This window comes from Lathamus discolor, chromosome Z (genome assembly GCF_037157495.1).
Source record: "Lathamus discolor isolate bLatDis1 chromosome Z, bLatDis1.hap1, whole genome shotgun sequence".
Lineage (NCBI taxonomy): Eukaryota > Metazoa > Chordata > Aves > Psittaciformes > Psittacidae > Lathamus > Lathamus discolor.
Genome location: NC_088909.1, coordinates 97146618 through 97159179, shown reverse-complemented (window position 1 = coordinate 97159179; position 12562 = coordinate 97146618). Strand labels below are relative to the sequence as shown.

The following is a 12562-nucleotide window of genomic DNA, read 5'->3' as shown; positions in this document are numbered from 1 at the left end:
CTTATAACACATCTGTGCTCCAGAGATGGCCGTAACTTCCTGATACAGGGATAGAAGTTCTCCAAGCTGAACTTTACACTGCTATATGTGTTTCATACCTATAACAGCACACTGTCTTCTTTTCTCTTAACACATTGCAGCAGCTGAAATCAAGTACTTATAGTATCAGTCCCCAAATTCTGATAGGAAAAGAACTACATGCAGAAAATCTACAGCAAAATACTGTTAGACCATGCATTCATTTCTACCTTTTGTCCATCAGGGACTAAATTTGTTGAAACTCAATGCATGGTTATTTTTTCTGTAGTCTAATTATTATTTCACTCTGAAATGGAAGCAGGGAATATTCAACTTCCATTGTCAACGGTAGAGTCATGAGAACTGAACACCACCAAATCATGCATTAGTATCAATGTGCCTGTAGTAAATACTTTGAAAATGTTTTTCGGTGTATTACAGATTTCTAATCAGGGGAGAGATTTCCATTTTCTTTTGCTTGAGGTCAGGCAGGGGAGGAGAGAAGTCTGAAGAATCTACATCATCATAAACGTCATTGTCTCCACAATCTGAAACAAAAGTTTTTAAAAGAATGGAAAATCATTTTGCAGTCCTTGAGTAGTGAATACATTGTGTTACAATCTATGGCACTGTAGCCATTTACTCTCTATAGTAACTGTGGCTTCTCTGTTTTGCACAATGTACTGTGAAAAACATACACCAGCTAACCTTTTCAGAAGACTCTTTATTAATAATAATAGGTATTCACTGATATTTTAATCTTTGGATGCTGAGGCAAGTTTTAGCACATGTTGGCTAATTTAATAGCCTTTAATCTTCATTTTAATGAGTCCATTTCCCACCATATTGCATCAAAGTATATTTTTGGAGTTTGATTTTAATGTACACACAGGCACTTCTATAGCACTGTGGTCAATGCAGCATTACTTAGCAGTGAATATAAGTCACATGTGTGTTAGGGTTTAGACCATCTTGCAATGCCAAAGCAGTGAAAAGAACTCTTACCCAAGAATATACTTTGAATCACATTCAACATACTTGTAGAGAGGAAGCAATTGTTGAACTCATAAAATCAATGGCTAGAAAAATCACAGTGGGAAATAAAAGGTTTAGAACTCAGTTCTAGAAAAAGCCTCAAAAATTGTAAGAGCTTGCTTTTCATTTCAAGGCTGAGCTGATATTTGCGAGTATATATTCTCTCACAAAAACACTGTTAAGTGATAAAAATAGCAACAAGCATCTCTTTTTACTTTTGAAGTCTTGCATTAAGTACTTCTTTCCAAAACTAGCTGTTCATACTAATGTCAAATAAAACAAAATAGTGTAATCTCACTAGAAAAATCACAGCTTCTTAAAAAAAATACATTAAATTGTTTTCCAGAGAGCTTGCAATGTGTATGTATCTCTTTGTCTGCAGATAAATCCGTCACGATATTTGAAATTTGTTTGCTGGAACTGGGTAATCAATGGGAAATCCTGTTTCCTTCCTTGAATGTATTTTTGTGACCAGCATAATACAGAGTAATGTATAAAAAAAAAAAAAAAAAAAAAAAAAAAAAAGATTGGGAATCAATATGGAGACTGAACAATAGGCTGTTAATTACCTTTTCCAAACTGCTTTGTTGAAGGAGGCATGCTGTAAAAACAGGTGCTCATTAAGTATTTATATCACATTAATAGGCTTTTGCATCATTTAAGTAATTTAAAAAACAAAATTTCAACAAGGGTTCCAAGTAATCTCCAGACAATTTGAAGCTCTGCTGACACCAGCAATACCCGTGGACTAAACGGATTTTTACCATTAAATCAAGGGAAAATGGTTCAGATCTGCATGAGAGAAGATGGTAGTAAAACCAGCAGTTGCTTATCTAACCTGTAGGCAAGATGGGTAAAAGACAATCTTTGCATTATTCTGTTGAACACAGTATTCTTAAAATTTGGATTATGGCACTAGGTTTGCCAGTTTGTGTCAGATACATTGTACTGGTGAGCAAAGTACATTCAAACTGAGGATACAGCAAACTTACATCACCAGAGTGGCACAAAAATGATGCATTATTTTGGCACTCTTCACCAGAAAAAAAAAAAAGGGCAATTTAATTACCAGACTTATGCAACAAATGCAGCTTATTAAGCAAATAGCTGTATTATAGAGGTGAAAAGAAAGAAGGTCAGTGGTTTTGCAGAAAAGTATCATCCTGAGCTGCAATTTGATGCATGATTCATTAGGTTGCTGTAAGAACATGTTAGTAGCATGTGATCAATTTTTTTTTTAATTAGTTAATGTGCACTGTGATTTCCTGGCAGACTCTTACAACAAATTTCCATTATCTTCTGCCACATTGACTTTGGTTGTTTTTTCTCGTACACTTTTCTTTTTGTCATCTTTGACTTTTAGCCTCTTCAAGATTCCCCAGGACCAGATACCATTCTTATCTTCATCCTGCGATACAGACCTTTGGAGTATGGATGCAATTATCACAATGTAAAATGTAACATTCTTTTCTAAAGGCCCAATTTAAATTCTCCATTGATGCACATAATTCTCATTAATGGCAAAGATGTCTATACCACAAGGTGAGGACTCTTTAACTAAATGCTAAACACTAAAATGCTGAACTATAAATATATATATTTTCATCAATGACCTGGATGAGGGAACTGAGTGCACCCTCAGCAAGTTTGCTGATGACACAAAACTGGGAGGAGTGGCTGACACACCAGAGGACTGTGCTGCCATTCAGCGAGACCTGGACAGGCTGGAGAGTTGGGCGGGGAGAAACTTGATGAAATTTAACAAGGGCAAGTGTAGAGTCTTGCATCTGGGGAAGAACAACCCCATGTACCAGTACAGGTTGGGGGTTGACCTGCTGGAAAGTAGTGAACGAGAAAGGGACCTGGGGGTCCTGGTGGATAGGAGGATGACCATGAGCCAGCAATGTGCTCTTGTGGCCAAGAAGGCAAATGGCATCTTAGGGTGCATTAGAAAGGGAGTGGTTAGTAGGTCAAGAGAGGTTCTCCTCCCCCTCTACTCAGCCTTGGTGAGGCCGCATCTGGAATATTGCGTCCAGTTCTGGGCCCCTCTGTTCAAGAAGGACAGGGAATTGCTTGAAGGAGTCCAGCGCAGAGCCACAAAGATGATTAAGGGAGTGGAACATCTCCCTTATGAGGAGAGGCTGAGGGAGCTGGGTCTCTTTAGCTTGGAGAAGAGGAGACTGAGGGGTGAGCTCATCAATGTTTACAAATATGTAAAGGGTAGGTGTCAGGATGATGGAGCTAGGCTTTTTTCAGTGATATCCAGTGATAGGACAAGGGGCAATGGGTGTAAACTGGAGCATAGGAAGTTCCACGTTAACATCAGGAAGAACTTCTTTACTGTAAGAGTGACAGAGCACTGGAACAGGTTGCCCAGGGGGGTTGTGGAGTCTCCTACACTGGAGATATTCAAGGCCCGCCTGGACAAGTTCCTGTGTGATGTACTGTAGGTTACCCTGCTCTTGCAGGGGGGTTGGACTAGATGATCTTTTTAGGTCCCTTCCAACCCTTGGGATTCTGTGATATATGTTATATCATTTGTAGATATTGAGATGTATTTGTACGTTTATATATTAATCTAGTGGCTTACTGTTTTCATGTTGTTACTGTGAAAGCTAGCATTTTACTTTGTTCTCATTTCAGAGCTATTCTGTCTAGTTGGGAATTTGTGGACTTTCATGACTGCAGCTGCTTTTGCTGACATATCAAAATTAATTACAAAGCAAAACCACTCCAAAAGACCAAAGAGCCCTTTTCTTTGCTTCATGAACCCATCCTGATATATATCCAGCAATATGTATATCACTGATCATTCTAATACTTGCTAATTATTATTCCTAATTTAAAAATACTAAAAACTGTAATGAAAACACTCTGCTAAAGAAGCAAAATGGTATAAAAACGTACCTGGTTGCAGCATCTTCATCATTAATCCCATCATAAATATCAGAAGGAGGAGGTGGGAACATACCTTTAACAGATCAAACATGAATTAATGTATTATATTAAATGCTGATGAATAGGGTATTCACTACTGGCCCCTTTAGTATGTCATATGTGTGTGCGACTTGTGCATCCTTATAAATGGAATCTTTTTTGTAAACCAGTACAGCCCACTTATTAAAACAGTGATTTAGACTTAATGCCAGTTAGGAATGCAATTCACAGCATTTAAATGTGGTATTGACAATGACAACAGCATGAATACTGAAAACAAATGCATTTACACTGTATTCCATAAAGTTCTAAATGGCTAATTTTGGCCCAGTCCTTATGATGACTGATGGCTTTTACCTTTTTGTGTGTGACGCGAGTGATGATGGAAGATGTCAAACAAACACTTTCAACAACTGACATCTTGTGCTTACCCACAGAAGAAAGAGGCAAATGCAGGGTAAGCTCCCCATTTTGGTCTCTGGTTGTTTTTCTGGGGGGTCTTCGGACCTTTCAGCCCCACCTCCTTCAGTGCACGTTTAGCTCATCTTCCATGTCCAGTTCTAGCCTCTGGCCAGATTAATCACTGAAACCTGTACTTAGCTGGCAGCAACTTCATTCAGCACTGCCAGGGGATGCTTCTGCCATGACTCGTATCTAAACTCTATGCTGCGAAGATGAGCTGTGCTCTTGTGATCAACAGAGAATCCTCCGAAAATACATGTGCTACCAAAGGGGAAACTGTTTGAAGGTGCATTCTTGACAGTGTGAAACAGCTGCAGTCATACCAGTTAGGACTCCAGAGTATCAGTGAAACTGAAGCTCCACTTAACTCTGTCAGCAAAATTCAGCTTTAATTGCCAGTATTACTGGCTATTTCAGAACTAAATTTGTCCTGCAAAAAAGCTCTTGCTCATGTTAATATTTTGCCAATTATGTATGTGCTGTTTTATGGGATGATTTACCTTCACAAAAAGAAATTAGTTTTGTCATCTTCTGGCATGCTTCTGATTCACAGTATCTGAATCAAACCAAGTTCCCATACATGGAAAGAAAGTGAATTTAGCCACTATACTTCCTTGTTTGTTGCCTGTTAGCTAATATTTAGCATGGTTATGGATAATTACTGTCTTATTTGGAAAGTGCAGATTTGAAGGTAAGCGGTATGCAGAAACAATTCCTCCTCAAAAGTAGAACTTACTTCCAGATCCACTTTGTCCAGCACTGTTACTGGAAAAGCAAGTGAGAGATATTTTAGAGAAAAACAGTCATCCTTTGGAAAATGAAAAACCCCTGATCACCCACCACTTCTCAGCATTTTGCAGTTGAGCACTGCAGGTTCCGCACTGGAAGCTCAGGCGTGCTTGTGTGTTCTATATGGGCAACAACTAAATGTGCCAGGTTTTTTTCTCTCTCTGTTTTCACCACATGCACACCAGTTTCTTACAAATGCTAGTTGCATTCTCACTAATGCTAAAGAAAAGGTGCTATCTGATTCATAAGTAAACTAGCTCTTAGATGAGGAAAGATTAAGTAGGTTCAGGTAAAGCAGGAAAAATGCTGTTCTTGGAAATAATTATTTACAAATCAGAAAAGAATAGTATAAAATTCACAGTAAATAAAAGGAGAATGAGAGACAATTAATGATACCATGTTTAGTTAATGTAAAAGACAGTATTCTAGAAGTAAATCTGTGAAGCAAATTCTCTATTTGCGTAAATCAAAAAAGATATTTCAAGCTAATGAAGGTGTGCATTTTCATACGAGCAGAACATTGGGTCCTAATTACTAGTAATTGTTAGCAACTGTTAGCAATTTCCAATAAAGTGTCATTTTCAAGGAAATGCAAATTGACGTCTACAGCCACAGTGATTTAATATATTTAGAACATACTTTATATTCTTGTTGCTGTCTTTAAAGTACAAAATAGGACTTAGGATCATAAGTTATTTCATGTTGGAAAGGATCTCAGGAACTTATGAAGTCAAACTTGATGGGGATAAAAATATAATTTGACTGAACACTAGAGAGTGCATCCACATCTTTTAGAATAATCCCTTATAAGGGGATTTTCTTGAGAGGAAATGTTAAACAAATAAACTTAATGCTCAACTAGCTTTCGTTGGGTGATGCTTTACCTCTAAGTCCATGTTTCTAACATTTCAAGGATTCTATGTTAGCCCAGTATTCCAACAGTAATTGAAAAAACCTGGTAGTTACACAGTAGCTGAGATTACTTCCAGGTCATAGCCTTTCTCAAACTTTTACATATTTTGTTGAACTCTTGTGCCTGGATATCCTAAAATACAACAGCCTTAGTAGTCACTAGGAATATTTTGGAATATTAACAATACTGTTTGATCAATAGGCTTTTTTTAGGATGGCATTCTTACAGTGCTTTCAAAACATGCTGATGTATGTCAGACCTTCCAACAACTCATGCTTGTGAACTGAACAGAATGCTATTCATCACTAGAAAAGATAAAAATGGCAAAATACATCTTAAAGGATTTAATGAATCTGAGCCATTCATTCATCCTTCCAAGTTCCTTACACTGTTATTTTAGTGTATAACAGTATGAATATTCTTGTTTGCTTTTGGATTCAATAAATTTTCTAAATTCCTTGCATTGAGGTGGTTAATTGTAATGCTTGCCATAGTGAAACTGGTTGGCCAAAGATACTTCTTCAATGAAGTACCTAATGCTCAGTTTTTCCTAAGACCTGGAACAACTAAAGCAACACTTCTGGCTAGTTTACAATGCCATGAGACACATGTGCAGGGAGGAAAACTGATACTGAGCAACCTGGGAAAATACCAGATGCAAAACTATATTGGCTGCTGAAAGAATGCCAGCCTGAAGTCAGATCTGATTTGTAATCCTGCATGTTTTGCATTTTATTCTCTTTTGGACTGCTAGGCTGCAGGTCCTCTTCCAATAGTATGGATTTCTCCTGAGTATGAGTGGTAATAGATGCAGGATTCCAGAATGCATCCTTGTTCCTCTGACTAAATCAGTCTGAATAGCTGTTACATGCTTCTTATATAAATGGCTGTTCTTTTGTAACAAGAGTCTGCACTGATGTTGTAAACCTTTCCCTGTTCAGGCTGACTGGGGCGAATCATTGGCTCCTTTTCATGCATTCCTTATACATACTTGCTAATACTGTCCTGCTCTCCAACATCATCGTACACTTCTTGGTCACTCTCTGGACATTTCACAGAAGCTCTGGTAGACTGTTGTTGCTTTCTTCTTAAAGAATCATAATCAATCTCCACCATGGTTGTTTTAATGTATCCATCTAAACGAATGAAAACATGTAATTATGCAGAACTAGTTTTAAAGCTCATGGTAAATGGATGTGTGTTTAACAGAAGGTTCATAATCAGTGGTTGAATTGTTCTATATTATCTTTGAAAACTTTCAAAGAAATGTCTCATTCCAAGTAGCCTCAGCTTGGGTCTCCATCTCTCTACACAAATACAAATCTCAGACCTGTCTCAGATCTACACCCAAACCCTCCTCAGCTGGTGTCAAGTTAACTTCACCTTTATTTGTTTCTCAGGTACAGAAGAAGAATATTCTATGCAAATTCCAGGAATGGTGGGGCAAGCTCCCTTTCTCAGTTAACCTTGGTAAAACTGCAGTGTCATAGAGTGGTTTAGGGCAGTCCATGACATAAAGATTCTGACAGAGCATTATCAGGGAGTCACACTTTGTACTGATTTTGCTTCAGGTTGGTAGACGTTCTGAAGCTGTATTGCTAGGTCCTACACCTGGGTCGGAGAAATCCCAGGCACAGCTACAGATTGGGCAAAGAAGAGATTCAGAGCGGCCCTGCGGAGAAGGACTTGGGGGTGCTGGTCGATGAGAAAATGAACATGAGCCGGCAGTGTGCGCTCGCAGCCCAGAAAGCCAACTGTATCCTGGGCTGCATCAAAAGGAGCATGACCAGCAGGTCGAAGGAGGTGATCCTGCTCTTGTGAGGCCTCACCTGGAGTATTGTGTGTAGTTGTGGTGTCCTCAACATAAAAAGGACATGGAACTGTTGGAACAAGTCCAGAGGAGGGCCACGAGGATGATCAGGGGACTGGAGCACCTCCCATATGAAGATAGGCTGAGGAAGTTGGGGCTGTTCAGCCTGGAGAAGAGAAGGCTGCGTGGAGACCTCATAGCAGCCTTCCAGTATCTGAAGGGGGCCTATAGGGATGCTGGGGAGGGACTCTTCATCAGGGACTGTAGTGACAGGACAAGGGGTAATGGGTTAAAACTTAAACAGGGGAAGTTTAGATTGGATATAAGGAGGAAATTCTTTCCTGTTACGGTGGTGAGACACTGGAATGGGTCACCCAGGGAGGTTGTGAGTGCTCCATCCCTGGCAGTGTTCACGGCCAGGTTGGATGAAGCCTTGGGTGGGATGGTATAGTGTGAGGTGTCCCTGCCCATGGCAGGGGCATTGGAACTAGATGATCTTGAGGTCCTTTCCAACCCTAACTATTCTATGATTCTATTCTATGATTCTATCATTCTATCCTCTTATGCCTGTTTTTTTTTTTTTTTGTAAAAAGAGTCTGGTTATATCCCTGGGTGCCATGGATCAGGAGAAATTTACAGCAAAGCAGTTGAGAACTCTGTTTATGTTAAGAGGAATTTTAGACAAGGGTACTGCCTGTATAGAAGAGAGCATGAATGGAGTTTTCTGAATGTGAAAAAATGTTTCTGCATTTCCTGAAAATGGAAAATTCCTCCCCTCCCCCCCACCTTTGCTTCTGACTGAACACAGTTTTTACTGTGTTTCTCCCCAGATCTGTAACTTTTTTTTTTTTTTTTATTTAAATGATCAGAACTGATTTTCCTCTGTTGTTTGGTCTTCTTCATAGACCATTACTGGCATCTGGTGAAACAAATTTGGCTGTACCATTGACACTTGTCACTGAGAACCCCTGTGCAGCTTGTGTTTGCTGATGCAAGAACTGGTTTATGAAAAGTAAATTAATTATAGATGTATTAATAAATTGACTGCACATGTTCAAGAGAATACCCTTCTTCCAGCCCTCCCCAACATTTATTTTGCTGTGTACAAAATGATCCATGCAAAATACTTATTAATGAAACTTCAGAGTAGCACAGAAAAGCTGATATTAGAACTTGCCTCTTGAGATCATCTTGGCCAATGCCCCTGCCCAAGCAGGATCTGCTAAAGCAGGTTGTTCAGGACTCTGTCCCATCAGGTTTTGGATATCTCAGCGGATGGAGGCTCTACCACCTCTTTTGGCAACCTGTTCCCTTGCTTGGTCACCCTGACAGTAAAAAAGTGTTTCCTGATGTTCACACAGAATTTCACGTTTCAGTCTGTGCCTCTTGCATCTATCAGTTCTCTTGGGACAACAGAAAGATCCTGGCTCCATGTTCTTTATACCCTCCCATCAGATCTTTATGAACAATTATAATATCCCCCCTGAGCTTTCCCTTCACCGGGCTGAACAGTCCTGGCTTTCTTAGCCTCTCTTTGTGTAAGACATGCTCCAGTTCCTTAATATGTTTTTTTTACATCTAACACTACAAAGTACTCAGCTGTTATTGTTCAGTTCTACAGGTGTGAACTGTCTTAGTGAGCTGACTGTCATCTTAGTCTCTTTAAAAATCAAGCAAGTGCTTTAATAGTTTTCATTGATTTTATGGCTCAGTCTTTTAATGTCTTTGCTATTACCCAGGAGCCAGAATATAAACTCCTTATCATGCTCATAGGTCCACTGATGATGTTTATGCTATTAGAGACAAATCTTGGATTTCAGACAAAGTAAAATCTATAAATCAGTAAGAAATAGGAACAAGACAAACACTTAGAGCAGTGCTCTATATTCTCTGCTTCCATTTTAGGAACACCTATGATATTTTTAATACACAGACATGAAAAAATATGATCCTTGTTACCTGCATGATACTGTTTGAAGGTTGACATGGAATTACCTCTCAATAGGTCCATGAAGATCCAAACATATTTTTCCTAATTTATTCTAGTGTCTGTAGATGTTATATTATCTTCTAAAATAACTTCCTACTATGAACTAAGTCTAGCATGCCAGCTAAGGACAGGAGGATGAGTTGTGGGAATTATTTACTTTGGCGGCCAATGACTCAGCCTTGGTAAGGCTACTCCTTGGTGTAATGCTTACATGTTTGCTGTTTTACAGTAAAAACATTCAGGAACACAGGGAAGAAACAGAACTCACAACATCCTTTTATCCTTCCCAGCCACTTTCCTTCTGGGTTGTCCGTGAGGCGAATTATTTCAATCTCATCCCCCTGTTTGACAGTCAGCTCATTCTTCCCTCCCTTGTGGTCAGCACAAGCTCGTGCCTGATGAAGGACTTGGATGGGTCCTGTTAACTGCAGAGAAGAAGCAACAAAAGAAATTGCAGATGTGGAAAACCTAAGTTCTTTCCAAAACATTCAGACAAAAGAGAAAATAATTGTAAGAAAATTATAGAATCATAGAATAGTTAGGGTTGGAAAGGACCTTAAGATCATCTAGTTCCAGCCCCCCTGCCATGGGCAGGGACACCTCACACTACACCATGTCACCCAAGGCTCTGTCCAACCTGGCCTTGAACACTGCCAGGGATGGAGCATTCACAACTTCCTTGGGCAACCCATTCCAGTGCCTCACCACCCTTACAGTAAAGAACTTCCTCGTTATATCCAATCTAAAATACTGATTACTTACTTCATTAACATTTAAAATAGTCTAGGCAAATAAACAAAAAGGCACGACCCCTGTCCCCAGCTACCCAGTTGAAATTAATAATCATGAATGAAAATATAGGGATATGGCATAGCAGTAGAGCAGCTGAAGAAGTGACTGGCAAGATCACAGAAATGCAGAATCTAAGCCCAACAAAGTAACCACCTATGGAGCCTTTTACATGTTCACAAAATAAACACATTTCATTCCAGTGGGCAGCTCCATGTAGCTCCAGCAGAACTACTCATAGAATCACAGAACTGCTCAGGTTGGAAAAGACCCTGAAGATCATTGAGTCTAAGTGTTAAACTAGCACTGACAGGCCCACCACTAAACCACGTTCTGAAGTGCCACATCTACATCTCTTTAAAGTACCCACAGAGATGGTGACTCCACCACTTCCCTGGACAGCCTGTTCCAGTACTAGACAGTCCTTTCTGTGGAGAATTGTTTGCTAATATGAGTCAATGTATCAGCAGTAAATGAGGTAAGTCAGGAAAGAGTAGACTTTTGTGGAGTCTTAAATAGCTTCCTTTTTCAGATAGAAAAGTAAAAGCTTCTGAAGAGCGAAAGACTAAGGATTAACCAGAGGTAAGTAATCTCTGCGGCAGTGATCTGAACTGGGACCTGAAAAAATAAACAACTCACAAGCAAACAAAAACCCAACAATCAATCACTTGTTACTTAGGGCAAGAGTAGTTGTAGAGAGCGTTAAGTGCCCCCCTCAGCTTCCAGACAAAACACCCCCAGTTCCCTTAGCTGTTCCTCATCAGACTTGTGCTCCAGACCCTTCACCAGCTGCTTTGCCATTTTCTGGACCTGCTCCAGCACCAAAATGTCTCTCTAGTGAGGGGGTCAAACCACGATTTCAGGTGCAGCCTCACCAGTGCCCATTACAGGGTAATGATCGCTGTCCTTGCCCTGCTGCCACACTGCTGCTGATACGCATCATATGAGTAAGCGTGCATTAACATAAATATGTCTACCACATAATGTCCTGTGTTTACAGTTCTGGTCTGTAAATGATCCTACAGGTGCTCACAAGAGATGATCACAATGTCTACTGGAATTCGGGATTCCCTTTGTGAAATCTTTAGTACATGTTATGAAGAAACCATTTTGGATTTAGTATCTGTGGCTTTAAGATATATGTGATTTTGCAGAGGCTAGTGGCCTTTGACAATTACAGACTAGCTCAGGCAGTGAAGAAATGTGAAAGAAAATATACACTAAAATGTATTTGTCTGCATTTAAGAATAACAACATACCTTAATGGCTGCAAGAGAGCAATCTGCAGTCTGAAAGCATTCTGTGCACTAATGCCTCCACTCCACAGGAGTGATTTGAAAAATAGACTTGGGGCCTTCCAAACACCAGCTAACCCACTATTATTAACTATTTTCCTTCAATATTTGCTCCTCAGCTCATGGCTGTGTCTCCGCAGCAGACCAAGGCTATAATGTGAGAGTATCGTCATGGTTTTACTGTGTACAGAGAGAGAGTAATATGAAGAAAAACAAAGCTGCCCACTATGTACAACGATGCTGAAAGCAGTACAGTGCAGCACAGTGAACAGGCATTAGTCAACAGAGAATGACTGGCAGGTTTGTAGACTGTGGTAGCATGCTGCACCAGCTATATAAAAACGATACAAACCAGAAAGAACTGCCTCATCATTTAGCCCCCAGCTGGATGCCCCTTTAGGTCCCTTTAGACCAAGGAAAGGGTAACGTATTGTCGTACAATGTTGAAATCTCTTAAGGGCTGGACACAGTTGTGTTTGACTCCAGCGAAGCAAAACCCATTAAGTATATGTGATCCAATTTCC

The 12562-nt window shown here is 39.7% G+C and overlaps 1 protein-coding gene across 6 annotated transcripts in view; it reads right to left on the bottom strand.

Annotated features, from left to right (window-relative positions):
• The window catches only part of FYB1 (FYN binding protein 1), a 50553-nt gene that overhangs the window by 10433 nt on the left and 27558 nt on the right, over positions 1 to 12562 (bottom strand). For 4 of the 6 annotated variants that reach the window (XM_065661238.1, XM_065661241.1, XM_065661239.1 and 1 more), the window contains 7 exons: positions 10223 to 10379; positions 7146 to 7290; positions 5189 to 5217; positions 3961 to 4024; positions 2334 to 2474; positions 1623 to 1654; positions 458 to 566 (listed from right to left, as the gene is read on the bottom strand). In XM_065661238.1, the coding sequence (XP_065517310.1) occupies positions 458 to 566; positions 1623 to 1654; positions 2334 to 2474; positions 3961 to 4024; positions 5189 to 5217; positions 7146 to 7290; positions 10223 to 10379 (677 nt within the window). The remainder of the gene's footprint in view (positions 1 to 457; positions 567 to 1622; positions 1655 to 2333; positions 2475 to 3960; positions 4025 to 5188; positions 5218 to 7145; positions 7291 to 10222; positions 10380 to 12562) is intronic. The other 2 variants (XM_065661242.1, XM_065661243.1) reach the window with 1 other exon arrangement.